Raw genomic sequence first — 27,972 nt, 5'->3', positions numbered from 1 at the left:
GGCGGCCTCCCCCACAGGACCGCCCAGGCCCGGCGATCCCTCCCCGGCCCGCGGGGGCGCGCGGCGGGCAGCGGGCGGGGCCGGGCGGGGCCAGCGGAGCCGGTAAAAGCGGCGCGCACCGCGGCCCGACACCGGTGACCATGGCGCGCCACAGCCTCCCGCTCTCAATGGGCCTGGCCCTGCTCGCGTTCTGCCTGCTGGCGCTGCCCCGCGACGCCCGGGGCCGGCCCGGGGAGCGCAGGGTGGGAGAGCCGCAGGACCTGTCGCCCAGCGACCCGCAGGTGCAGCACGCGGCGCAGGTGGCGGTGGCCAACTACAACATGGGCAGCAACAGCCTCTACTACTTCCGCGACACCACCATCCTCCGGGCGCAGAGCCAGGTGCCGGGCGGGGCGGGGCAGGGGCGCTGGGCTGCCAGTGAGGCGAGGGAGGCTCCCTGCTAGGTGGCATTTTTTTTTTTTTTTTAAATTTCTTTGGCTGTACCTGTGGCAAGGAAGTTCCTGGGTCAGGGGTTGAACCCTAGCAGCAGCTGCGACCCAGCCACAGCTGTGTGATGCCAGGTCCTTAACCCACTGCACAGTGGCCGAGGATCCCAACCTGCGCCTCAGCCGCAACCCGAGCTGCTGCAGAGACAATGCCAGATCCTTACCCCCTGTGCCACAGCGGGAATTCCCAGGATGGCATTTTAATACAATATATTTTTCAAAATCCAGTGAATGCCCCAGATTCACAATGGAATATCTAAATGTCAGATAAGATCCAACCTTGAATTCCCACGGCTACCTCACCAGCCTCACACTAGTCCCTGCGCCCTGGGCAGGTGGGGGTGGGGGTGAGGGAGATGGGGCAGCTGTGTGAACTTGGGTCTCAGCCTCCTGCATGGCCCAGCCTCTGCCCTTCTCCCCAGGGATTCCCCCCAGAACACCCCTCCCTATCCCCCCATTGCCCCATGCCGGGTCTGAAACCCGGCTAGAGTGCCGGCTACATCCCAGAGGGTCATGGGAGATTGGAGGATTTGGAGAGGGGAGGGCTCCCAGCACCCCTGACCTGCGCCAACCTCTGTCCCAGCTGGTGGCTGGCATCAAGTACTACCTGACCTTGGAGATGGGGAGCACAGCCTGCCGGAAGAATGCCGTGGCTGGAGACCGCATAGACCTTGCCACCTGCCCTCTGGCTGTGGGAGCACAGCAGGAGGTAACAGCCCTGCCCACAGGCCAGGTTGGCCTGGTCAGCCGGCAGCCAGCCCCCTCGGGTTGTCCAGGCTGAACTGGTCAGGCTGGCCCGGCTGATGTCTGGCCGAACCGGTTCCGCCTCCCAAATGACTCAGCCCCCCCCACCCCCTGCCGCCCCCGGGCAGGGAGAGGATGCAGACAGGAGACTGGGGCTTCCCCTGGAGTGAGGGGGTGGGCTGGTAAGATCTGGGATCTGGACCTGGCCATCTAGCTCCATGTCCCTTCGGCCAGTGACTGCCTTTCTGGTGTCGCGGAGTGTCGCAGGTACAGGGCGGACTGTTGGGAGGCAGAGGGCCTGGGCCTGCACTCACGTCTCGTTCCTCATGTTCCATCTGCAGAAGCTGCGCTGTGACTTTGAGATCCTTGTGGTTCCCTGGCAGAACTCCTCCCAACTTCTAAAGCAGGACTGTGTGTCCCTGTAGCCGACCCCTGTGGGCAAGGGGTGGAGGGGGAGAGCGGGTGGGTCTGGGCAGGAGTGGGTGCATCTGTGGAGGGCACTTCAGATCCCTGTGATATCTGTGGCAATAAACTGCTAGCACTGCTTCTTGCAAGGGTCTGTCCTGAGTGCCTCCCTCCTCCTCCCTCTCCCTCTTGTCGCTCCTGACACCCCCTTCCGCAGACTGGTGCCCATACCGCCCCCTGCTGAGCTTCTGCTCTTTCAGCCCAGACAGTGCTAAAGGTGCAAAGTTCAGGTCCCAAATTTGGAGTCCCCTGGACACCCCAGCATCACAGACGTGGAGGAATAGACCTCCAGAGGCTCCCAGTATTCTCAGGGTTTAGGGTGGGAGGCAAAGTCACAAGAGGGGGATGCTGGCCCAAGGCTGGAAAGGGACCGCAGCTCGTGAAGACGGGGGCCTGAGTCCAGCTCCCTCTCAGCTGCCAGGACGACTCAGGGGCACATGCGGGGTTAGCTGGCCCCAGACCCCGAGCTCTCAGCCTGCGAGGTTCTTGTCCCAGCATGTGGCCCAGAGATGGCAGAGCCCCTGCCAGGGGAGAGAGCATAGGCGCTGGGACAGTGGCTGTCAAGTACACGCGGTAGACCACAGGCCAGGAGGACTCCCCAGTGCTTTGCGCTGAGCAAGAGCCCTAGAAGGGGCTGGCAGGGCAAGCTAAAGGGTCAAGGTCAAATCCACTGTCGGTAGGCGGGATGAGAGGACAGATGCAATTTCACGTCATTTCAAGAAAATAAAGTTGGAACATTTTTTGCGCATCTGAATGTGTGTCTGGAATGAACACTTACCACACACACACTCAAAACTTCTCAAGACACCAGACGGCATACACACGACACAGACACACAAACCCACCACACACACTTAGATTGCTCCCAGACACCACGCATATATCCAGAAACACACACACACACACACACTTAACCTAGCAACCAAGAAGCATACACGCACACAGAAGCAACACCCCCCGCCCCCTGGGGGGGCAATCGGGGATTTAACACAGACGCCTGAGCACACAGCCCCAGGGGCCCACATGCCCTATCCAGAGCTGTCCCTCAGAGGCACAAACACCCATGCCTGGCAGACTCGCTGCCCAGTGTCAGGACTTGGTGAGGAATAGCCCCAGCTGCTGAGGGGCTCCTCTACCCACCGCCGGCCTGGGCTAAGTAGCAGGAAATGCTTGTTGACTGAATGTGTGAGGTGTGGAGTGAGACAAGGCCCGGAGATGTTTGCCAGGTGGCCTCTCCTCCCCTGGAATCTGTTTCTAACCCCCGGACGGCGTCTCCTCCACACAGCCTATCCCCGGGCCAGTGCCAGCCCACCCCCTGGGCCCCGGGGAGGAGAGGTGCTGCTCCTGGGCCGGGGCCTGGACACTTCCCGGTAGTCTGGTCCAGACTGCAGGTAGCGGGGTGGCTGGCAAAACTGTCCCCCCTCAGCCCCCACTCTGAGGTCCTGCTCCCAGCGTCCTCCAGCTCCCGCCACCCGGAGGGCTGAGGTGGATGTCGGAGATGGTGGAGGACCGCCCTCTGGCTGGGCTTGAGCTTGACTTGGTGCTCGTGCTCCACTGCCATCCTGGGCACCTGCCCAGGCTCGGGCTGAAAGCAGGGGACTCACCCGCAGCCTTCCTCCCACACACCCTGCTCCTGTCCTGAGGCCAGAAGGACTGGAGCAGCACCCCCCAACCCCGCGCCCCCCAAGGCTCTTTTACCTGACCCCAGGCAGGGCAGGTATGGCCACGGTCGCTGACTTCTGAGCACACGCTACCCCCATCGAGCTGGCACCTTTATACCGGATGCTCAGGGTGCAGCTAGGCTCTGAGCCCCCATTTCTGGAGCCTCCTGCTCCCCCAGGCCCCGAGCCTGACCCTGTTCTCCTGTCTTCTGGGCCGACAGGCCTTGCTCCCCAAGGCAGGGTGGCTGCCCGCTCTCCTCCAGCACCAAGCCTGGCTGACTTTTCATGTTTTGTTTTTGGCTGCTGCTGCTGCTAGGCCTGGCCAGGATGCCAGGCCCTGGTGGGGAGGAGGGGACCCAAGGACAGAGCCGTACACTGGCGAGGCTCATGCACGCGTGCACACACACACTCGAGGTGCACAGGTACACACTCCCGTCCCTGTGCCCTGGCCCGGCAGTGAGGACCCAGAACCGCTTGGGGTTTGAAAACTCTGTTGGTGCCCAGGCCTGCAGGCCCAACGATCTTTCCAGCAGATCTGGGGACTTGTCCCGACCCACCCGGTGGGCAGGGGCTGACGTCTGGACCCAGACTCTCTTGGAGGGTCACTTCCTGAAGTCCTCTTCTCCAGCCTGCGGGGGCGGGGGGAGGGTAGGAAGTGATGGGGGGTGCCAGCTTCAGGCTCCCCAGGGGCCCGCTGTTCCTCAGGTCCCCCCTCAAACCGCCAAGCCCCGCCTTCCAGTACCCTCCCCCTCTCCCCGGCGCCTCCTGTCCAGTCCTGGCGGGTTTACCTCAAAGGCGGTGTCCACAATCTCATCGATGACAGAGGCTTGGGAGCGGAATTTCTGCTGGTATTGCTCCACCCCCGCCACCAGCTGCAGGAAGTGGAACAGGAGCTCCTGCTGCCTGGCAGGGGTGGGTGGGTGGGCAGAGGTGGAAGGAAAGGCTGGGCAGGCCCCTCAGCCCCAGGGCCCCCAGGCGGCTCTTCTGGCTTATCTCCCCGTCCCCCCCATAACCCTCCTCATCTCCCCCGGCCTCCCCAGTGTCCCTCCTTTTCCATGGCCCGGCCCCGCCCCCACCATCCGCCCGCAGCACACACAGCCTCCGACGATTATCTGCCCGCCACCCGTCCCTCCAACCGTCCACCCATCTGCTTGCCTCTCCAGCTACCCCACACTGACTCATGCACCCGTTCCACCACCTGCCCGCCCACCCACCCGGCTCGCTAACCATTTACTCTCCCATCGGATGGCCCCACCCTTTCCCTCCCTCACCCACCCTTCCATCCACCTGTTCCTCCCGGGCCCCGCCCCCTTCGCGCGTCAGTCATCCACCAACCCCCACCCCCACCCACACGGATGCCCATTCATTCATTCCTTCAGGGCCAGCCCATCTTATCAATCCACCCATCAAGCAACACTGAAATCTGCAAGGTGAAGACACAGAAACCAACCAGCCCCTGTGCTCAAGAACTGTCTGCGGCAGAGCCAGGAGGCAAACCTAGTGTGTTTACACTTGTGATAAGCGGACACACGGGGCCCCGGGGGCCCCAGGGGAGGGAAACCTCACCCCGAATTGGGGGTCAGGAAAGGCTTCGGGAGGAAGTGTCACCGAGTTGGAAAGACACTTGAGGGTTTGCGGAGCTCAGGCAGGGCTCCTGGTGCTGCAAGGTCCACGGATAGTGGGGAGGGGGGGGGGCTCGGGAAAGGAGGTTTTAGAGAACGGATGACCAATCGGAAGGTGCAGATATCCAGGGAAGGTGGAGGCAAGCTAGGGGAGGGGGGCCCTGTACGGCTGTAAACACACAGAAGGTAGGAAAAGCCAAAACTTTTGTTTTTCTTCCTCTTATGGCCGCACCCGAGGCACATGGAAGTTCTCAGGCTAGGGGCTGAATTAGAGCTATAACCGCCGGCCTACACCACAGCCACAGCCACAGCAAAGCGGGATCTGAGCCACATCTATGACCTACACCACAGCTCATGGCAATGCTGGATCCTTAACCCACTGAGCAAGGCCAGGGATAGAACCCGCATCCTTATGGATATTAGTTGGGTTCGTTACCACTGAGCCACAGTGGGAACTCCCAAAACTCTTTTTTTTTTTGCTTGCTTTTTAGGGCCACACCTGTGGCATATGGAGGTTCCCAGGCCAGGGGTCAAATATGAGCTACAGCTGCTGGCCTACACCACAGCCACAGCAACGCAGGATCCGCGCTGTGTCTGCGACCTACACTGCAGCTCACGGCAACGCCAGATCCTTAACCCACTGAGCGAGGCCAGAGATCAAACCCACATCCTCATGGCTACTAGTCGGGTTCATTTCTGCTGCGCCACAACAGGAACTCCCTCAGCTCTTCCAACACCTGAGCCTGCTGTCAGCTTGCAGCCAGTCTGCCTGAGGTGGATGGGGCCAGCTTTCTCAGAGAAGGCTCTCTGGGGAACCAGGCCTGAGAGCCAGGGAGCAGAGTCTGGGTGAAGGACCCAGCCAGCAGCACGGCCATGAGTTCCCAGCTGTCCCGGTTCAGCCCTTCCCTGACAGTGACAAGAAGAGCTGTTGTCCACCGGTCTCCCGGGCCTTTACCCAAGCTGTTCTCCAATCCGCCCTCCTGGTCCCTCCACCCTCCTGGCCCCGAGCAGCTCTTTAGAGGTGGGGCCCTCACAGGCAGGGGCTTGTCTGTGTCCTCTTGGGCCTCTGGAGACCTCGCAGAACCTGGCCCAGGGCAAGGATTGGGATTGGGGATCCTTCTCGAGTCGAGATAAGCAGAATCCCTGCTCCTCCAGCCTCTCTCCGCTGCCCCTACCCTGGGCCCTGGGCTCTCATGACCCTTCAGGCGCTGCTGATGGGCTTCCCTTGGTGGCACAAGGTGACTCTGGTTGCACGGAAGCCATTCAAGGTCTCCTCTCCCCACTGGCCGCCGGCCGGGCCCCAGACCTCTCCCTTGGGTCTGAGGCCTCCTCCCCTTCGCATCTCCTTACCTCTCAGTCAAGCTTCCAAATTTTTTCTCAATGAGCTGCTTCTGCATGGTGTGTTCGCTGATCACCTCCTCTGGCTCTAGATGCCAAGAAAGGGGAGGTCAGAATGCCGCTCATGGGAGTTCCTGTTGTGGCTCAGCGATGACGAACCCGACTAGTATCCATGTGGATGCGGGTTTGACCCCCGGCCTCGCTCAGTGGGTGAAGGATCTGGCATTGCTGTGGCTGTGGTGTAGACCAGCAGCTGCAGCTTTGATTTGAACCCTAGCCTGGAAACTTCTTTATGCTGCAGGTGCAGCCCTAACCAAGAAAAAAAAAAAAGATGCCACCTGCACTGGGTAGGAGCAGAGGAAAACCCATGTGTCAAAGAGATTGCTTCTGGGGCATGGAGTGTGTTTTGCTTTTTTGTCTGTCCATCAGCCATTCCCTCTTCTGGTAAAAATCTCCCATTTTTCCCGAGGAACCACTCCTACACCTTTCCCAGCATGCTGTCCAGCTGGGGTTGGCCTGCTCCCCAGCTCCCAGGACATGTGACTCAAGCCTGGCCAATCAGAATAGCCTATCCTTTTGACTCTAGCGATTGGTTCAGAAATAGCCGAGTGATTAACCTGAGCAAGGAGATTCATTTCTGGGACTTTGTTGGAACTGCTAGGAGAAGAGGACCTCTCTGCTGGGAGAGCTAGGGATAGCTAAACTGTGAGGATTTGGGACTAGGGTTGCAGGTGGTCATTTTCCCATTGCAAAGGGAGAAGCACCCGAAGCCTAAACACAAAATCACACAGAGAGCTACAGAGCAGAGAGATGGAAGGAGACCAAATCTCAACCATCACTGAGTCCTGGATCCAGCCATTCCTGAAAGCCCACACACTCTCAAGTTGCTAAGTAATTTGAGACAATTAATTCCTCTTTTTGCTTAAGCTTTGCACTGGATGTCCCTGATGGAGAGGGCGGGTGCGGGGCCAGGTGACCTCTGACGGCCTTTATCCTCTGAACCAAACAGTGGGATTCTTGAGCTCAGATTCTAAAGTTCTGAAGATCTTTAAACTGGAGACAAAGCCATTGGCCCAAACTCTATTCACCCAGAAGGTCAGGTGTGTGTACAGGAAACTTCTTCTTTTTTTTTTTTGTTTTTGTTTTTTTGTCTTTTAGGGCCATACCCACAGCAACATGTGTTCTCGTGGATCCTAGTCAGGTTCATTAACCACTGAGCCACACAGGGGACTCCTGTCATAGAGCTCTTTGAGCACAGTTCTAAGCTCGGCAGTTTCTCCTGAGTCTCAGATTCTGCCCGGGAAGGAGGGCAGATGCGTGTACCTGCCTCGATGAGCTCTGTCAGCGAGTCATCCAGCAGCTTCTCATGGATCTGGGCAGCCTTCCGGGAAGAAGAGGCCTCCGTCCTGCCACCGTCCCATGTCTGCCGGTCTGTGGAGCAACCTCCTCCCTCCCCTCCAGCTTCTGCGCCCCCTGCTCCCCGTGTTCTCCTGATGGGTCCACCGCGCACCCCCACCCCCCGCCCCCGCTCGGTACCTCCTGCTTCTCTTTCTCCAGGCCTTTGAGCAGGGCCATCTGGAAGTTATCCACCAGGACGGCGATCACCAGGCTGGGGCGGGAGACAGGATGCTCTCAGAGAGGGGGCCGGAGGGGAGGTCCGGTACCCTCCTTTGGATTCGTGGCGGCAGAACCTTGGTGAGAGGGGAGGGGAGGGAGCGCCAAGGGGTTAGGCTGGGGGAGAGGAGCTGGGGGGCGGGGAGCGCGCAGGGGCGGGTCCTCACTTGAGGAAGATGAAGTATTGGATGATGATGTAAATCATGAGAATGGGGATGATGTACCAGGCGCCTGGGAGAGAGGGGTCGTGTGAGCTGCGCGTGCCTTGCCAGCCCTCACCGCACCCCCGCCAGCGGCCTCGGAAGCCCTTGGGGTCTGCCCACCCAGCCAGCCCCCGCCCTGCACCCACCCTGGGCCCGGCTGTCCAGGTAGATGAGGGACCAGTCGTCCAGCGTGAGCAGGGTGAAGAGCGTGAAGATGGTGGTGAGGATGCTCTGGAAGCGCTTGGGGTCCGAGTGGCGGAACAGGGCTCGGAGCACCACGGAGAACAGGACTGGCCGTTCAGGACCACGCCAGGCTCACAGGTCCGACCCCCCGTCGTCTCCCCCCGCCCCCCCGGTCCTAGTCCCTCCCCCGGCTTCGTCCACGCCCCCACCCCCAGCCCCGGTCCTAGTCCCTCCCCCGGCTTCGTCCACGCCCCCACCCCCCGGCCCCCGGTCCTAGTCCCTCCCCCGGCTTCGTCCACGCCCCCACCCCCCAGCCCCCCGGTCCTAGTCCCTCCCCCGGCTTCGTCCACGCCCCCACCCCCCGCCCCCCCGGTCCTAGTCCCTCCCCCGGCTTCGTCCCCGCCCCCACCCCCCAGCCCCGGTCCTAGTCCCTCCCACGGCTTCGTCCCCGCCCCCACCCCCCAGCCCCGGTCCTAGTCCCTCCCCCGGCTTCGTCCCCGCCCCCACCCCCCAGCCCCGGTCCTAGTCCCTCCCCCGGCTTCGTCCCCGCCCCCACCCCCCAGCCCCGGTCCTAGTCCCTCCCCCGGCTTCGTCCACGCCCCCACCCCCCAGCCCCGGTCCTAGTCCCTCCCCCGGCTTCGTCCCCGCCCCCACCCCCCGGCCCCGGTCCTAGTCCCTCCCCCGGCTTCGTCCCCGCCCCCACCCCCCGGCCCCGAGGCACAGGATGCAGAGGCAGGTGAACATGAGGATGAGGATGGCGGTGATGGACGGCAAGGACCGGGCCAGGGTCCCCGTCACTTTCTGGAGGCTGGTCAGGAAGCTGCGGGCAGAGGGTGAGAGGGAGGCTGCATCAGCAAGGGCAGGGATCCGTGCCCAGCAGCCAGAGCTGGCACTGCGGCAGGAGGTCCTGGCCCCCCCTCTGGAAAATGAAGCGATGGATCCTGGTGGAGCGCAGGGAGGCTTATCAGAAAGGCAGGCTGGAGTCTGCAGGCTCCCTGGGCCTGGCGCCCTGAACGGGTCACGGCTGCTCTGTGGGAGCCCAGGCCTGTGTCCCCTCTGGCTTCAGGGTCCCCACACCAGGGCAGGCAGCTGTGGTCCCGCTGACCTGAGCCTCCGCAGGACCCGAATAGCCCGCAAAGCTCGCAGGCTTTTAAAGACCTTGAAGATCCGGAAGACACTCAGGCTGTAGACCGCGCGCGTGGGAGAGGGAGAGTAGAGCTGCAGGAGCGTGAAGTCCAGCACAGCCATGGCCATGATGAAGAAATCTGCAGGCGCGGGGGGCCCGTGTCACAGGTTCCTGCCTGGGCCCCTCGTCTAGGCTCACAGCCTCCCAGCGCCAACACCCTGTTGCCCCTGGCAGTTCAGAGGCTCCCACCACACACACACACACACACACATGCCCCATCGCTACCCACCCAGGTTGTTCCAGGGGTCACAAAAATACTTGAAGCCCAGAGCAATGATCTTGAGCACAGCTTCCACTACATAGATGCAGAGGAAGATGGAGTCCAAGGCCATGAAGTACCACTCTGTGGGGACACAGGGATGGGGGGGGTGTCGCTCAGCCCTTCCCTCCTCCTCTCCGCTGGAACCTCACACAGGGAGATCCTGGCTCTGCCCAGTGGCTCTGTGTTAACTGCTCTGTGCCTCACGGGTAAAACGGTGAGAGTCACAATCTGCCTGGTGGGTTTTCTTAAGCACTAGATACATTCAACATAGTAAAGGGCTTAGAATGGAGCCTAAAAGAGCTTGCAAGAAATATCAGCCACTCTTCTTCTTTCCTTAACGTGTGGGCCCTGGGGCAGGTCCTTTCTTTCACTCGGATCCCCAGGGCTTTAGGAGCTGTCTTCCTAGGTTTCCCCCTCTGGCCCCTCCAGGGCATCCTTTTCACCGACTCCGGGCCCTTCTAGCCCACCTGGCTTCTGGGCATCCTTTCCTGGCACAGGGGTGTCGTTGGAGCGGACACGCCACCTGGTGGATGTAGCTGCAAACAGCACATCCTCAAGGTCAGAGGGCTTTTCTGTCTGTCTCTGGCTGGCTGGTTGATTTCGGCAAAAGTCTCTGAGCTTCACTCTAAGGCTGGGCAATGCCACCTACTTCCCAGGGTGAGGCTCAAATGCTCTAAGTCATATAAATCACCCGGCACTTGTCAGGCCCTCAGGAGGCCTGAAACAGCATCAATGGTCTGCTTCTGGGCTCTTACCGCCCCGGATCTCGACCTCGGCGAAGGTCTGGGCCACGAGCATGACAGTGTTGAGGCAGATGATGAAGACGATGAAGGCTTCAAAGACCAGGGACTCGGTCAGTTTCCTGAGCATCCTCTGCAGGCCCCAAAGGATGTGACTTAATTTTTCCCACAGACAGTAGCAGAGGTCCACAGGGTGCACCTTCTTGTGGGGTCTTGGGACTCGGCCAGCTGTAAGGGGGCAGGAAAACCAAGCCTGTCGGGGGTGGGGGGATCCTGGGTACCCTCCCAGGCCTGCCTGCTTGCTGGCTGTGAGCTCACTCAGGCGCCTCCGTGCTAGTCCTGCGTTGGTATTGGGGCCACAGGCTTGTCCCTTCCCTGGCAAATGCCAGCTTGCTTGGGACTTGAGGTCTGCCTGAGCATGTCTTGAGGGCTTAGGCTCCTACTCATACATACTGTTCTTTTTTTTTTAGGGCCTCACTCATGGCATATGGAGGTTCCCAGGCTAGGGGTCTAATTGGAGCTGTAGCCGCCCACCACAGCCACAGCAACATGGGATCTAAGCCTCGTCTGCAACCTACACCACAGCTCACAGCAACGCCGGATCCTTAACCCACTGAGCAAGGCCAGGGATGGGACCCGCAAACCTCATGGTTCCTAGTTGGATCCGTTAACCACTGTGCCATGACGGGAACTCCAGCTTTCACTTTAGACAAGAGGAAATGTTTGAGGAGTGAGATTGCCAGTGAGTAAAGCAGTGACTGCCTGAACAAACAAATGACAGTCTGAAAAGGTGCATATTCTGTGAAGAATAGATGGGCTGATAGGCAGCCAGGCGAGTGAATGACTAGCCAGTGGAATACACATGCAGCCGAAGACAAGCCTCGAGCGAGACCTGGGGAAGGAGGTGCAGGGCCTGCGTAGAGCCTGGAATCTGGGCCAAACAGCAGGAGGTGGGGGGTGGGGGGCGGCCGAAAAAGACTCACTTTTGCGGTTCTGAATCTGCTCGTCCTCTTCAGGCCAGCTTTCGGAGGTTTTGGAGGAGGACTCCTGCGGGTGGACTTTGCTGGAGGTCTGGGAGGAGGGTGCGCGAACTCTGCCCCCGGACTGAACCAAGGTCAAGGCCGAGCTCTTCTTTTCTGGCTCGATGGGTCGGAGGGCCATGGAGTGAAAGTAGGAAGAGCCGAGGGAGGCTGAGCCCTCACTGGAGAACATGTGTGAGTCAAAGAGGTGGGAGTCACCGCGGTGGAACGCCTCATAAAGGGGGTCTCCCTGGAGGTAGCCGTCAGAGTGCACGCTGTGGTGGCGCTGCTTGGGGTGGCGCTCCCTGGGGTGGTGCTCCCCGTGGTGACCACGGTGGCCATGGTGGTGCTCGTTGTGGGAGGGAGGGAGGCCTTGGTGGTAGGACCCCATGATGGGAGACCTTCCGTGGTGCTGGGCTTTGTGATGATGGTGCCCGCCGTGACGAGAGGCCTCACTGTGGTGGGGGGCACCAGGCTGGGGGGACTCTTTATGGTGGTCGGGCTCACCTGGGTGATGGAACCTGCTAGGGTGGGGAACCTCCCTGTGTTGAAACTCGCCATGGTGGTAGGACTCCCTGGGGCGGTGGGGCCCCCCAGAGGGGTGGGACTCTTTGGGGTGCTGGGGTCCCCTGGGATGGCTCCTGCTACCATGACGATGCTCCTTGTCAAAGCGGTCCTGCTCATAGTTCTGGTGGGAGAGGAGGGTGCCATGGGATGGGGAGGGGTGGGCTCCGCCTTGACGGTGGGCCTCGCCACCGCCACCGCGGGGAGTGTGCGGGGAGTGGTGGGAGGAGGCGTTGTCATGGAAGTCTTGGAACGCCTCAGGATGGTGAGATCTGCCAACGCGGTGGGACTCGCGACGGTGATGGGAATGGGACTCGCGATGGTGGTCGACTCGTCCCTGAGCTGCCCGGTGGTGTGGGGTCGATGTGCCCGGGCGAGAGAACGCATCCCAGTCCTGCGTGTCTGCCTCCTTCTGAGCCTTTGCAGCCATCGAGGGTTGATTCGGGACTATGCTGGGAAACCGGGAATGAGGGAAGCTCAAGACGGGGGCCCAAAAGACCCTTTTCCTGGGTTGCCTTTCTCACCAAAGCTGTGGCACTGGGGCTTCGCGGAACACCTGGCTTCTCTTGGAATTCTCCCCTCTGTGATGTCACAAGGAAGCCCCTTCCCAGGCCTCGTTCCCAAATACTTCCTCCTGGGCTCCAAATCAGAATCAAGGATCCTGTATCCTTTTTTTTTTGGTCTTTTTAGGGCTGCACCTGCGGCATATGGAGGTTCCCAGGCTAGGGGTCGAATTAGAGCTGCAGCTGCCGGCCTACAGCCCAGCCACAGCAACACCAGATCCGAGCTATGTCTGTGACCTACACCACAGCTCATGGCAACGCTGGATCCTTCGCCCACTGAGTGAGGCCAGGGATCCAACTTGCATCCTCATGGGTACTAAGGTTCTTAATCCACTGAGCCACAACGGGAACTCCTGCGGTATCACTTCTTGTTTATAATTTGGCAGGGGCGGAGAGACAATTCCAGGAGTTTCCACTTGGCCCTTTTTTACCCCAACAGTCCACACTGCAGAGGCAGGGAACCAACGGGAGGGAGTGTCTGCCAGCAACTGAGTACTAATCTCGAAGTCAGTTCTGGGATGGGGGATACAGCACAGCAGGAGTCCGCGGGCCTCGGGAATGTGACCTTTCATCTCTAAAGGCCTTCGGTGCTAATTGGTCTCTGTGGGTAATAATATTCAAGTTAACAACATCTGAAGCTGCAGTGAATTTGGACAGTGTCATTTGAGCTCCGCTGGAACTGTCTCCCAGAATTCTTTCCTGCAGAGTTCTGACTTAGAGTGGACCACAAGTGACATTTTGTGTAAGATTTGAAAAGAAGAAGCAAAGCAGGAGCTGTATCCCTTCCCCCCACCCCCGCCCCTGGAAGGTTGGTGCAGGGACACCAGAAGCGGTGGCCCCCCACAGTGACCCTTTATCTGCTAGCTCACTGCGTCAGTGTGGGCCAGCAGCTGAGTCCACAGCTCCTCCAGCTACTCTTTTGTTTTTTAAGGCCTCAACCACAGCATGTGGAATTTTCCCGGCCAGGGATCAAACCTGCACCACAGCAGTGGCAATGCTGGATCCTTAACCTCTAGGCCACCAGGGAACTCCCAGCTTCTGCCACTCTTGGTCCAGGTGCATGTTGAGCTCCCTGACGGAGTGCCAGCTTCTCCCGAGGGTCATCTGCTTCATTAAACTCGGAGGTTTAGATACAGCGAGAGACTGCCCTGGGTGCTGGCCCACCGAGTGGGGGCTAGCTCGTCCTCACAGGGGCCAGTCTGCTTCCCCCACCTCACAACGCATTCATTCCAACTGTCTGCCTGCTGCCTCTTAGCTTCAGCCCCAGAAACAAAGACTGCAGTCTTGTATAATCAATCCTCATGGTTATGTAGGGTTTTACCCCCATGATACATCCCCCCCACACCCCGCCCCCCGAGAGCCCCAGGTGTGGCATATGTAAGTTCCAGGCTAGGAGTTGAATTGGAGCAGCAGGGGCCAGCCTACACCACAGTCACAGCAACCTGAGATCTGAGCTGAGTCTGTGACCTACACCACAGCTCACAGCAATGAGGGATCCTTAACCTTCTGAGTGAGGCCAGGGATTGAATCTGCATCCCCCTGGATACTAGTCGGGTTCGATTCCGCTGAGCCACAAGGGGAACTCCCATAACTCTTTACTATATATAATCACTCCTGGTAATTTTGTTTCTGTGGTTAAATCCTGCCTGTATTAGTAACCTCAAAAGATGCACGAACTGCCATTTTCTCTGTCTGAAGAAACTTAGAGTCCCATCCCTGTCTCTCGTCCCTCAGTGAACAAAGGTAAATAGAGCAATGTCTCTGCTGGCTTCCTTATCGTCAAGGTTCTTGGCAGGCTAGGTTTTGCTTTGCTTCTTAGGAGTGCTGTATGGACACAGAATCAGGACTCAGCTCCCTTGCGTGACGAAAGAGGGGAAGGTAGTGTGATAGACTGAACATAAAAATAACTCTGTTGTGGCGCAGCGGAAACCAGTCTGACTAGAAACCATGAGGTTGCGGGTTCGATCCCTGGCCTCGCTCAGTGGGTTAAGGATCCCACGTTGCCGTGAGCTGTGGTGTAGGTCACAGACCCAGTTCAGATCCTGTGCTGCTGTCGCTGTGGGGTAGCCCGGCAGTTGCAGCTCATTTTCAACCCCTAGCCTGGAAACCGCCATATGCCACGGGTGCGGCCCTAAGAAGCTAAATAAATAAATAAATAGATGATAGATAGATAGATAGATAGATAGATAACCCCAGTTCGCTCCCTCTTCTATCCATAATGCCCCACTGTGCCAGGCCGAGGATCGAACCTGTGTTTGTCCCAGCAGCGCCCAAGATACCACCGATTCCATTGCTCCTTCATTTCTTAAAGTTTTACTGAAGTAGAGCTGCTGTACGAGGTTGTGCTAATTTCTGCTGTACAGCAAAGTGATTCAGTTATCCATATACACCCATCTATTCTCTTTCAGATTCTATTCCCACATAGATTGTCTCAGAATATTGCGTAGCCATTACCTTTGTTCTTTTTTTTTTTTTTTTTTTTTTTTTTTGGGTTCCCTGGGGCATGTGTAGTTTCTGGGCCAGGGATCAGATCTGAGGAGCACTTGCAACCCATGCTGCAACTGTGGCAAGCTGGATCTCTCAACCCCCTGTGCCAGGGATCCTATTGCTGCAGAAATGCTGCCAATACCATTGCTCCACAGAGGGAATTCCACCTTTTTTTTTTTTTTTTTTAATCTTTTAGCACCACACCCTCGGCATATGGAGTTTCCTAGGCTAAGGGTGGAATCGGAGCCACAGCCACAGCGACATGGGATCCAAGCCACGTTTGCGACCTACACCACAGCTCATGGCAATGCTGGATCCTTAACCCACCATGCGAGGCCAGGGATTGAACCTGTGTCTTCATGGACACCAGTCAGATTCATTTCTGCTGAGCCACCTTTGTTCTTAATATAACTTATTTACTAGTAAGTTTATGTACTCTAATGATTTAATTTTAAATCTAATTTTTAATATAATTTAATTGTGTTCAACAACGGGCTGGCAAAATTCAGCTTTGGAGAGCTGATAAGAGGGAATTTCCGTTGTGGCTCATCAGGTTTTGAACCCGACTAGTATCCAAGAGGATGCGCGTTCAATCCCTGGCCTTGCTCAGTAGGTTTAGGATCAGCATTGCTATGAGCTGTGGTGTAGGCCAGTAGCTGCAGCTCCAGTATGACCCTTAGTCTGGAAATTCCATATTCAGCAGGTGCAGCCCTAAAAAGAAAAAAAAAAAAAGCCAGGAAGAGCCGACTTGGCACACCACTGCATTCTGGGTGCAGTGTGTGATCCAGAGCGGCTGGAACAAGACGGGGCATAGAGGGGAGGTGCAGCTGACAGGCCGGGGGTGGGTCAGACAAGCTGGGCCTCTTGGGCTGGTAAGGGGGTTGGCATTTCACACAGGAGAGTGATAGGATCAGATGGCTTTAAGAAGGCCCTCTGCACACAGAAAGGAGCCCGAGGCAGGTGGGCCAGTTAGGAAGCTGTTGATGTAAGCAGCAGGGAGGCGCTCCTGGCTGGGGCTAAAGAAGATTCCGGGAAGAGGTGGGTTGAGGCCAGTTACTCAGGAGTCTGAATCTACAGGACACAGTGATAGGCAGGTGGTGCCTTGCACGAGCTTCTCAGGGTGGAGGGCGTGGAGAATCAGCAAGGTGTGGGCAGCGCCATGTGTGCTGAAGGAAGGAGGGTCTCAGGAGGGCACTGGGGTCCCAGCGGCCGGGGCCTGTTCCTCTGGGTTGCCGCTGAGGCTGGAGATGTTTGGACCAAGGCATCTCAGCCACTAAAGGCTAACATTTGATTCCGTGTCTGCTTAGGGTCGGTCCTTGCTCCTACGTCAAACAGAGAAATCCTCTCCCGGTGCCTGCTGATTCCACTTAGTCTCTGAATCCAGACTTTTCCGAGTCCAGAGTTGTGCTCTCGGTTGAAGTGGGGGCAAGGTTTATAAAAGACGGCCCACCTGCCCGAGGATGATGGAAGGCAGGAGGCCTAGGGAGACAAATCTTCAAGGCATGTCTGGGTTTTCCAGGAGGACCCAGGGAAGGTAAGCGTGTCCCTGGCAGAGGTATGACCAGAGGCCAGGGCTCTGGGGAGCAGGGGGTGGGGGAGCTTTTTGGACCGGGGACCAGAGCATGCTTGCCTGCTTGTCTTTGGATACATGACTCTGAGACTAGTAGCAGTGCAGGATCTGAACCGTGTCTGTGACCTACACCACAGCTCATGGCAACGCTGGATCTGAGACCCACTAAACAAGGCCAGGGATCGAACACACATCCTCATGGATACCAGTCAGGTTCGTTTCCACTATGCCACAATGGGAACTCCAAGGACAATTCTTTAAAGGTGCTTAATACCAGAACCCTAATTGTGCCTTTGCATGTCTCCATTGCCTTTTGTCTTTTCCAGAGCCCTACTGGTTGGTTAAAAGTGGCACGTTAGCATAGGGAATGATATCCAATCACTTTGATGGAACATGGTGGAAAATAGTATGAGAAAAACAATGTATATATATGTATAACTGGGTCACTTTGCTGTACAGCAGAAACTGACAGAACATTGTAAATCAACTATAATAAAAAAATTTTTTTTTAAGTGGCATGTTGGGCATTCCCTGGTGGCCTAGTGGTTAATGATCTGACACTGTCACTGCTGTGGCTCAGGTCCCTGATGTGTGATGCATTTGTTCCCTGGTCCGCATGCCGCAGGTGTGGCCATTAAAAAAAAAAAAAAGGCTTGTCATAAAAGCTGCTTTTCTTTTTTGCTCCTTAAGGCCGCTCCTGCAGCCTACGGAGGTTCCCAGGCTAGGGGTCGAATCGGAGCTACAGCGGCCGGCCTACACCACAGCCACAGCCACAGCAATGTGGGATCCAAGCCGCATCTGTGACCTACATCACAGCTCCTGGCAACGTGGGATCCTTAACCCACTGAGCAAGGCCAGGGATCAAACCTGCAACCTCATGGTTCCTAGTTGGATTCATGTCTACTGTGCCACGATGGGAACTCCAAAAGCCCCTTTTTCAAGCCCAGGGAGTGTCATACAACCTGCCAACTAACCTTTGCAACCCACTGCCCAACCAGGCCAACCCTGTCTCTATGAAAGATAAAAGGAAGAGGGGCTGATAGCAATGTGTTAATTCTTCACTGAACATTCTCTTTGGAGATAGTCCTGCATCAGCCTAGCCTGGAGCATGGCAACTTTTTTTTTTTTTTTTTTTTTTTTTGTCTTTTTTGCTATTTCTTTGGGCTGCTCCCGCGGCATATGGAGATTCCCAGGCTAGGGGTCGAATCGGAGCTGTAGCCACGGGCCTACGCCAGAGCCACAGCAACGTGGGATCTGAGCCGAGTCTGCAACCTACACCACAGCTCACGGCAACGCCGGATCGTTAACCCACTGAGCAAGGGCAGGGACTGAACCTGCAACCTCATGGTTCTTAGTCGGATTCGTTAACCACTGCGCCACGAAGGGAACTCCGGGAACTTTTTTTTTCTCTTTTCTTTTTTTTTTTTTTTTTTTTGGCTGCAATCACGGCATACAGAAATTCCCACGCCAGAGATCAAACCCATTCCCACAGCAGTAACCAGAGCCACAGCAATGACAACACCAGATCCTTAACCTGCTAGGCCACCAGGGAACTCTGGGAACTTCATTCAAATGGCAATGTGAGAGCACTAGGGGCTATCTGTCTGGGTTCAAACTCCAGCTGTGTGACCCTCAGCATCACTTAACCTCTCAGTTCCCTCACTCATAAAATGGTACCTACCTTGTAAGTTAAGAGGTGTAAAGCCCCTCGACAGGGGACGGCACACAATACACCACGTTAGCTATTATTTTTATTACTTGTCCAGATATGTCAACGTAACTCTGAAGAAAGTCACAAAAAAGTCTTGCTTCTCTGCTGGTCTTAAGGGAGGTTTCATTTGAAGGTGCTGGCGATCTTGCTGTGCTAAAGATCACTGGATACAGGGAGTGGGCCTCATCTGAGTCAAAGCTGTCTCTTCTTGTGGGGAAGGAAGGCCAGGGGTAAAGTCAGTGACTCAGAAGAGGTAAAATTCGGAGATGAGCACCTCCTTACCTGAAAGGACCCTCCTTCCAGCCTCATTCTGCCCAAGGAGGTATATTGTCAGCGTTTGCTCCATTCTGAGGACAGAGGTCCTATCTGCCTTGTTCACCTCTGTTCCCGAGTTACAGAGATGATGCTCACTAAGTGGTGCTGAAATGAATGAAAGGGAATGATTTAGATTTTCTCAAAGAGAAATGAACAGGGCTGAGATGGGCAGCCTGGTGAACCTAGCCAATCAAGGGGTGATGAGTTTTGAGTCTCTGGGAAGGGCAGTGGAGACTGATTGGGTCTGGGCTCCCATCTTCATGGTGACAGCCACACCTATTCTTGGGTATCTGTCTCATCCTCAAACTTTTTTTTAAAAGGGCTGCACCTGCGATATAGTGAAAGTTCCCAGGCTAGGGGCAGAATTGGAGCAGCAGTTGTCAGCCTACACCACAGCCACATTGACTCCAGATCCCAGCCGTGTCTGCAAGTCTACACCACAGCTCACAGCAACGCAGGATCCTTAACCCACTGAGTGAGGCCAGGGATGGAACCTGCATCCTCATGGATACTGGTTGGGTTTGTTACCGCTGAGCCACAAAGGGAACTCCTCATCCTCAAACTTTTAATGATTGATATAGAACCTGCACGTTTTAAAATATTTTATTACAAAAAGAAAAACCAACAAACAAAAAGCCCAACTCAAGAACTCTTGGTTCTGGGAGTCTGGGAGCAGCTTAGGTCTGTGGGGAGAGTGGAACCTGGAAGACAGACGGTGTGGGGGCCTCTGACCCCTGGCAGGAAGAGCAGCCTTTCCCAGGGCTCAGCCCTTTTCCGTGGCCTGGGCTCATCCACTTGCAAAAGACAGGTGTGGTCCTCACTCCCCATTAAAAGGCAGGGTGGACAGTTCTGCAAGAGCCTCGGACCTCTGGCCAAAGCCTCGGACGGAGGAGTGGGTGGCCCGGGGCTCGATCAGGCCTATCAGCACTCTCCCCAAAGGTGGGGTTCCGTCTACCCTACGGAGGTGGGCTCAGACAGGGGGATGCGCCAAGTAGCGTGGCGTGGGACAGGCCCTCTCGGGAGAAAGGGCCCTGATGGGGCGGGACCTGGAGGCAGCCCTAGCCAAGATCCTGGTGGGCGAGACAGGGGTCCAGACCGCCATCGGTGCTCAGTGGCCTAGGTGGCCTCGGGGCAGCGCCCGGATGGGCCTGGGCGGGGGATTGTCCAGGACCGGCTCGGGCCGGAGGCGCACGCCGCCCCTGCGCTTCTGCTTGCGCAGCAGGTAGCTCGAGTACTGCACCTCGGGCATGGCCAGCTTGAGGCAGGCCTCGGTGGCCGGGCCGGCGCGGCCACTGGGCAAGTCGTAGCCCATGATGTCCACCTTGCGGCTGGGCTGCCACGGCTGCAGCTGCTTGGTGCGAATCTGCGCGGCCGGCCGCAGCACCGGATCGTCGCCGAAGCAGCGCCGCAGCAGGCGCTCGCGGGCCTCGCGCAGCTCGCGCGCCTCGCGCTCCACGCAGGCGCGGCCGGCGCGCGCCACGCGGCGCCAGAAGGTGGCGTTGAAGTGGTCGTAGAGGCCGGCGTCGAGCGCGTTCCAGGTGCGCGCGGCCCGCGCGAGCGTCGCGGGGATGGCGGCGAGGCGCGAGCTGGCGGCGCGCGCGTTGAGCCTGGCGTAGAGCACGTCGTCCAGGTCCCAGGCCAGCAGGCGCCGCAGCAGCACGAGCGACTCGTCGAAGTACTCGGCGATCATGACGAGCGAGAAGACCTCCTCCACCTGGCGGATGAGGCCCGCCAGGTAGGCGGCGTCGTCGCGCGGGCTGCGCTCGTTGTCGCCGCCGAGGTCGTAGGCCAGCGTGTTGTGCGCGAACATGGCGAAGTGCTCGCCCGCGCGGTAGTAGGCCTCGGGCGCGCGCAGGAAGGCCTCGAGCGACGCGTTGGGCACGCGCCGGAAGGCGGGGCAGTACTGGTTGTAGTAGCTGAAGAGCGACTCGAACATGGCGGCCGGCTCGCGCAGGATGGTGACGTAGACGGTGCCGGGCGGCATGAGGCGCTGGAGCTCCGCGCGGTCGAAGCGCAGGTGGCTGGCCAGCACGTGCGGCGGCCGCGTGGCCGGGTGCACGAAGTGCGCGGAGAAGTTGCGCGGGTAGCAGAACTGGTGCTCGCAGCTCGGGTGCGGCAGGGCGACGGTCAGGTTGTGGCGCTCGGCGAAGCGGAACAGAATGTTCTGCACTGTCGTGCCCGCCGTCTTGTGCGTCTTCAGGAAGGCCACGGTCATGTGCTTGGGGCGCGGTGGAGAGTCCTGCAGAGGTGGGCAGCTCAGAGGGAACAGCTTGGGGTACCTGCAGGGGCCAAGGGTTGTGCAGGGAGGAGGGGATGAGAAGGTGCGGCTTGACCCTGCCTCTCCCCAGAGATGGCGGGGATATGCCACGGCCCATCCTGGGCTTTACCCACGGAACAGTAGAGATGACCCCCTGCTGGCCTCCTGCAAGCTCTTGTATTTCCCTCCTCTTGAGTGTGGGTGGAACTTACCGGTGCCTCTAAGGAACAGAATGGGGCAGACATGGTAGGATGTCATTTGAGATTATGTTCTTAAAACACTATGGCTCCTGAGTGTCTTTCTCTTATTCTCTCTAGGATAACTCAGGCATGGGCTGCGGAGGTACCAGGTGGCAACAGACTCCAAGGAACGCAGACCATCAGCCTGCTAGAAGAGGTGAAGGCTCCCCAAAACCACTTGACCAAGCTTGTAAGGGGAGCCCTTCCAATCAAGCCTTCAGTTGAGACTGCACCCCCAGCACCAGCTTGACTGCAACTCCGTGAAAGACCCTGAGCCAGAGGTAAGCCACACCTAGATTCCTGATCCCCAGAAGTGAGATAATAAATGTTCGATGTTTTCATCTGCTAAGTTTTGAGGTGATTTGGTCATACATAAAAGATAATACAAGGACAGGCCCTTGGAGATCCTTGAGGAATTCCTTTTTCCCGATGCACAAACTGAGGAGCAGGAGAAAAATCCTTTCCATGAGTCTGGTAACTCAGAGTTACCATATTCTCCTGCTCGTCTTCTTTCTCACTTTTACTCTTTCCACTGGCTCCTCACCTCATAGGGATGTCATGGGCTTTGAGGCCGCCTGTTTGTTATATGATTCCATTAAGATCTCTGGAACTGCATTCATTCATTCAACCAATTTTCAGTTTAGTTTTGTTTTTTTTAGCGTCTACTATGTGCCAGGCACTATTCTAAGCTCAAGAAATATGATAATATAAAAAACAGATAGGAGTTGCCGCCGTGGCTCAGTGGTTAACGAATCTGACTAGGAACCATGAGGCTGCGGGTTCGATCCCTGGCCTTGCTCAGTGGGTTAAGGATCCAGCGTTGCCGTGAGCTGTGGTGTAGGTTGCAGACGAGGCTCGGATCCCGCGTTGCTTTGGCTCTGGCGTAGGCCAGTGGCTACAGCTCCGATTTGACCCCTATCCTGGGAACCTCCATATGCCACGGGAGTGGCCCAAGAAATGGCAAAAAGACAAAAACCCACAAAAAACAAACAAAAAACATAATAGTCGTAGCCTTCATGATACTTTTCATTTCTAAATCCTCATTCCTTAAACAAGGGTGTTTGGGAATAACAGGTGACCTGGGAGTTCCCTTCAGACTTTTTGAGCTGCTCTCCTGTCTCTTTTCTACCATCCTAAATGTCACATAACGAGAGCAACTCTAAGCAGCTCTGAGAACACCATTGAGACTTCCTATCTGTGGCTGGTTTGGGTTCAGGATAATGTCTACACAGATGCCCCTGAAGACCAGCAAATCATGGAGTTCCCGTCGTGGCGCAGTGGTTAACAAATCCTACTAAGAACCATGAGGTTGCAGGTTTGATCCCTGCCCTTACCCAGTGAGTTAAGGATCCGGCGTTGCCCTAAGCTGTGGTGTGGGTCGCAGACGCGGCTTGGATCCCGAGTTGCTGTGGCTCTGGTGTAGGCCAGTGGCTACAGCTCCGATTCAACCCCTAGCCTGGGAACCTCCATGTGCCGTGGGAGTGGCCCAAGAAAAGGCAAAAAGACAAAAAAAAAACCTACAAAAAACCAGCAAATCATCTGGCAAGAGGGCCTGAGCCCATTTGTACTCTTCTCACGGGCAGACCATTAACAAATGGGGAAACTGAGGCCGTGGGAGGTGTAGGGATTTGTTGGGTTCACCCTGTGAGCCAGGAGCAGGGTCAGGGTTCCTGTGAGTCATCACGTGGTAGGGATCCTGTGTCAGGATGACCAGCTGGGTCACACATACACGATCGTTCCTGTTTCGTAGATGAAGAAACAGGCTCAGGGAAGTGAGGAGACTTGCTCAGCACAGCAGTAGAGAGAAGTTGTTTGCAGTCTTTGGAGGAGTGTGTGGCTGAACCTCACTGATTCCATTTTGTCAGCTCCACCTCAGGGCCGCAGTCCGTTCCCCACCCCTTTCTGCATAACTGAGCTTTAGCCTACTCACAAGGAATGTGCCCACGCCAGGTAAGCCCCTGCCCCCTTCTATCCTTGCCTTCATCTCATGCAAAAACTGGGTGCCTTGTGCTGATGCAGGTGGTTAATGGCCACTCCCACCCCCCATGAGAAGTAAAAATCTCCTGTTCCTTTTGGTGTGGATGTGCTTCTCCTTAGTAGGCAGATTCTGTTCTTCGCTTTGGCCCCTTTAAGTTCCTCTGTACCCCTTTCAGTGGCCTGGAGTACAGCTGGGGGTGCCTCTGGATGGAAGGGCTGCCTGACCCTTCCTGCCTGTAAATTAAACCCACAGGAAACGTCATGATCGCACTTTATGGAGTTGCCTGTTTCATTTTTCAGTCTTTAACGTTCCTTCTCAGTTCGGAGGATATTATTCAACATCTCTTCCTCCCAACAGGGAGGCGCTCAGAAGGTGATGCCAATGGAAGGACTCAGGGCTGGATCAGATCCTGGTTTACTCACTCATCCTTTTCGCTGAAGGCCCTGCCTAGGGGGGTTGTGTGGATCGAAAAAGAATGTATGGAAGGCACCTTCAGAATAGAAAGGGCAAAGCCCAGCAAAAGGGGGACTCTTCTGGCAGGTGGAAGGAATGGGAAGGAGAACATCCATCCCCTAACCAGGCAGCTGCCTTCCGGCAGAACCCAACTTCTGGCCCCACCCCCTCAAGAGGCCCCACCCCCTTACCAGCTGAGCTGTGCCCCCTGGTGGATGAGGAGGCTTAAGGTGCTGCATCCCAGCACCAGCAGCAGGATTTTCCTGCGGCTCATCATCTTGGTGGCCTGCTGCAGGCGCTGGAGGATGGGTGGCATGATGGGGTAACCCAATCCTGGACCAGCCAGGGCCTTGCTATCCAGGACTCCCTTCGCCGGCGCTCATGGGGGCTCCTGGGGCTCCGGTAGCAGGGCCAGTGTTCCTGTGTGAGGCCTGGCAGGAGAAGGAGGCAAACAGGTTTGTAGTGGGCAGAGGAGATGGGCTCCGAGCCCCACCAGGATTGCTGCACAGGAGAGCTCCAAAGGGTGGGGTGAGCGGAGAGGCCAGAGAAGATCAGATTCCTGCCTCCCGTTATCAAGACCCTGTCTCCGCGCGCTGCTCCAGATAACTTCGTCTTGGGTGGAATTACAGGCTCTGGGGTCTGGCCAGCACCTCAGGCTGTAGCCACTCCCTCCCGTGAGCCCTGTCTCGGCCTGTCCGCCCGCTCCTAATTCATCTTTATCTCTTGGCCGTTTGTATTTCTCTTCCCAGGAGACATGCCTTAGCACCAGGGCTCGGCTCAGAGCACAGAGGTCTCAGTTCAGGGTTTCCTCTCCTCGAGGACCCCGTGCCTGATTGCTTCAGCTGAGGGGTAGTCTTGACTCCCCAGACACCGAGCTTCTGAGAAGCACTGACCAGGCCTTCACCCTCCCGAGTCTCTGACATGAGGAAGAGATGCACACCTCGGGCGCACTGTACCTGTTACACTACTGCGTGTTTAATCCCAGCTCAACCCCTCTGCAGCCCGACGTAGGTATTCCCATTTTATAGGCAAGGAAACTAAGGCTCTAAGAGATGATGTCACTTAGCTGTGGCCACACTGCTGGTATTAGCAGAATCTGGATTCAGATCGGCTCCTTCTGGCTCCAAAGTCCATGCCCTCAGAACATGCTGCTTCTACGGAGACCTGTTTCCCCATCCCTGCCCTGGACTCCGGCTACTCCATGTGCTTCTGAGCCCTCAGGGCCCAGGACCAGTAATCCACAAGGGAAAGAAAGGAAGGACTTGAAGTCCTGGAACCCTGTTTGGATTCTGTCCCCAGATACCTGAAACCCTGGCTGCGCCATCGCTGACTCGGCAGTGAGAGGTGCCTGGCGGAGGCAGGGGTGCAGCCTGGGAAGGGGAGGGGAATACAGAGGGGCTCGTGCTTGTTGCCCTGCTGAGAACGTCCCGGAGGAGGCGGGCCTCCATCCCAGGTGAGCAGCAGGAGTGAGAGGCGGGAGAAGGGTCTGGTTTCTGGCCAGTCGCCTGTCTCTGCGTGAATGTCTTAGCTCAAGGGCAGCCTGGCCCTTGGCAGCTGCAGTGGAAAGTCAGCTTCAGGAGCAGTGTCTGTCCCCCAGTTAGGGTGGGGTCCCAGGGGCCTCAGGCTCCAGGTTCGGGTTCAGCTTCCTCTTCACATACATCCTTCTCCAAAGGAAGGGGGCGCCTGGAACCTCATGGGCGTGTGCATGGGTGTGGAACTAGGACACCTCAGTCCCGGGAGGGTTGAGGTAATGTGCAAACCCTTTTGACCATGACCTTCCCCTGGGCCTCCGAGCTTGACTTCCAGTCCTTCTCCTTTAGTCCCCCCTCCCCCCAATTAATCCTGGATTACATTTAAACCTGTTTGGGTGGGAAGATGTCCTGGTTATGCCTTTCCCGTCTCTCCAGGCTCCGCCACCAGGCTTCCCCCTCCAGCTGCAGACAGGCTTAATTCTCCTGGAGCCAGGGGTGTGCAGGGTCTGGCCACAGAGGGCAACCAAGGGCAGAGCAGAGAGAGCCTAAGGTCCCCCTGTCTTCCAGGATTGCTGGGCCCGAGGAGGGCTGGCGCTGCCTCTGTGGGGCGGCGGGCAGGAGGAAGTCAGAGCCTGTGGCCCTCTCAGGGTGCGGGCCTTTTTCCCTCTGTCACTCATCCTGCCTAGAGGACTTGGTGACCAGGCGGGAGTTTCCCCAGAGGGCAAAGTGGAAGGCCAGCCTCTTCCCATCTTTGCTGGACTCACTGAAACCACCCTGTTTTTTCAGAGGACTCTGGGTCAGACAGGGAGGTCAAGCCTGGAGAGAGCTACAGCAGGACTTTTGCGGGGAGATGCTTCAGCCAGGCCATACAGAGAGGGGTGATGGGGTGCTCGGTGTGGCTTAGCCCTAGGGAGCCAGCTAGCCACACCCCAGTCTGAGGCCCGCTGGGAGCAGGGTATCATCAGCGTAAGAATTCCCTGGACACCAGGCCTCGAGCTGGGCACCAGCTTCTGCTTGTTCCCCACCAGCGACTGGCTGCTCCCCGTCTCATACACATCCTGCTCCATTCCCAAGCAGCCTCAGCTGTTCAAAAGTTCTTTCTGGGACAGCTGGGGTCAGCCCACCGCTGGTTGTGCCCACCCCTGCTCGTCCCCTTCCACCTTCCCCCTCTGCGTGGTTGCCAGCGCTGCCCCGCTAGCCCACACAAACCATTTTTCTCCATGACAGACCTTCAGGTATTTAGAAGCTGTAACCCTGTCTCCTCTGGGTGGGCACCCGGCCAGGCTGAACATTCCAGGTCCCAAGAGAGGTTGCCGCTCGGACATGGGAGGAGGCCTTCCTTCCCTTGGCAAGTTCACTCTGCGATGCCTGTCCTGGAGATGGAGCCAAGGCACTGGCGCCCAGGAAGGGGCTGCCTGGGGCCAGGCTTCCCCCTGTCTCCAGGTTGGTGCGGGGTGGGTGGCATTCTGCTGGGGCCAGAATTGAGAGCAGCGGCCCCTGGCTCCTGCCCCTCACGGGTTTCAAACTATTCCCCAGCCTGTCCTGTGTCTTCGGGGGCTCCCCTCAGCCACCCAGACCAGCCTCATCAGAAAATCAGTGCTAATTTTAGTCAGAACAATCTACCTTGGGCTGCTGCCCCGTTTTGCAAATTGCTTTCCTTTCTCCTGGGAACCGAGGAAGAAATGGCTCAGCTGTAGCCAAAGCTTTGAAAACCAGCCTGGATGCCCACCCACTCCTGCTTGAGCCCCTTTCTTCCCTGTAAGCTCGGGGGCTGCTATTGGTGCTTTTAGAGGAGGAGGGCGCTTTGGCCTGGCCCACCCAGATCTGAGGCTGGACCACCGGGCGGCCCTATCCTTATCAAGGATGGCACAGCCCAGTGAGTAGGGACGTTGCCCAGTGCATTACAGATGAAAGGGCCACGGGCTGAGGGGGAGGTTTGCAAATTAGTGGCCCAGGAGATCAAATTTCTTTCCCCTTTCTCTTAGCCTTCCTTTTCTTGCCCCTAACCTGCACCAGGCCTTCCCCACGCCCCCATCCCCTCTCCTGTCATGCGTACCCACGTCATCTCTGCCTCTGAATTCCCTTCATCCTCCTCTCTCCATCGCTACTCGCCACCCTCCCAGCCCCCATCCCCTCAATTTTATCCCACCCTCCCCTAGGGATCCAGTCACTGGGACCTGGCCACCATAGGGGACAGGCCAGGTTCGCTCTCTCACCACCTCCTCTCCCGCTGCGCGGCCGGGCAAAGAGCCCCCTTCCTCGTGCTCTTCAGGCGCTGCCCCCCGCGACTCTCCCGCGCAGCCGGCATCCCCCATCCCCGGTCCGGTCCACCCCCGCCGCTGCCGCCCCCGGCCGGCCGGCCGGCCGCTGCAGTACTCACGCTGAGCGAGCTCCGCCTGACCCGGGCTGGGGTGGTCGCCGCTACTTCCCAATCCTTGCCGCGAAATCCGCTCTCCGGCCGAGGGCGCTGGGGGCCCTGCGAGCAGAGTGCTGGTCGCTCGCTTCTCCGCGCCTGGATGGGATCAGGTGGCAGTGTCGGCTCAGCTTCTCCGCTCTTGGCTCTGCCCGCCGCCCGCCCCCCATCGCACACACCGGAGGCGGAGGCGGGGCGGGGGCGGGGGCCGGCGAGCAGGGGAGGAGGAGGGGAAGAGGAGTGGGGAGGGGAGGGGGCAGCCCTGACTCACAGGCTGCCGGGGAACACTCCGAGTGGCATCTTCGGATGCGGGCATCTTTCCTCAGCACCCTTGCAGAGTCTGGAACCTTGTAGAGGCTGGACACCAAGGCGGCCAGCTCCTTGCCCCCACTCTACAGAAGGGGAAACTGAGGCCTAAAAGGTATCTG

The 27,972-nt window shown here is 57.7% G+C and overlaps 3 protein-coding genes across 6 annotated transcripts; 1 reads left to right on the top strand and 2 right to left on the bottom strand.

The window, feature by feature from the left end:
- CST6 (cystatin E/M) lies at positions 1 to 1,783 on the top strand. The gene is made up of 3 exons (XM_003353767.2): positions 1 to 380; positions 1,069 to 1,194; positions 1,571 to 1,783. The coding sequence occupies exons 1-3, from the start codon at positions 141 to 143 to the stop codon at positions 1,652 to 1,654; spliced, it is 450 nt and encodes a 149-aa protein (XP_003353815.1). The 5' UTR covers positions 1 to 140; the 3' UTR covers positions 1,655 to 1,783.
- CATSPER1 (cation channel sperm associated 1) lies at positions 3,830 to 12,614 on the bottom strand (the record flags this gene model as incomplete). Its single annotated transcript, NM_001244257.1, is given in 12 exon segments — positions 3,830 to 3,984; positions 4,144 to 4,258; positions 6,328 to 6,403; positions 7,639 to 7,696; positions 7,852 to 7,924; positions 8,097 to 8,160; positions 8,279 to 8,422; positions 9,044 to 9,135; positions 9,421 to 9,580; positions 9,731 to 9,844; positions 10,519 to 10,731; positions 11,487 to 12,614. Coding segments are annotated over 12 exon segments (2,166 nt in total). The 5' UTR covers positions 12,517 to 12,614.
- Positions 19,320 to 27,723, bottom strand: GAL3ST3 (galactose-3-O-sulfotransferase 3). Of its 4 annotated transcripts, none has more exons than XM_021082815.1 (3): positions 27,512 to 27,723; positions 23,851 to 24,090; positions 19,320 to 23,439 (listed from the first exon to the last, which is right to left on the bottom strand). In XM_021082815.1, exon 3 carries the CDS (start codon positions 20,945 to 20,947, stop codon positions 19,841 to 19,843), a length of 1,107 nt encoding a protein of 368 aa, XP_020938474.1. In that variant the 5' UTR covers positions 20,948 to 23,439; positions 23,851 to 24,090; positions 27,512 to 27,723; the 3' UTR covers positions 19,320 to 19,840. The 4 variants fall into 4 exon arrangements, with proteins under 4 accessions (XP_020938474.1, XP_003122554.1, XP_005660726.1 ...); XM_003122506.5 differs by having other exon boundaries at positions 19,320 to 21,011; positions 27,512 to 27,714; XM_005660669.3 differs by lacking the exon at positions 27,512 to 27,723 and adding an exon at positions 27,348 to 27,476 and having other exon boundaries at positions 19,320 to 21,011.

The sequence above is a fragment of the Sus scrofa genome, chromosome 2 (genome assembly GCF_000003025.6).
Source record: "Sus scrofa isolate TJ Tabasco breed Duroc chromosome 2, Sscrofa11.1, whole genome shotgun sequence".
Classification (NCBI taxonomy): Eukaryota; Metazoa; Chordata; class Mammalia; order Artiodactyla; family Suidae; genus Sus; species Sus scrofa.
The sequence above is the reverse complement of the archived record's forward strand: the minus strand, read 5'-3'. Positions and strand labels throughout refer to the sequence as shown.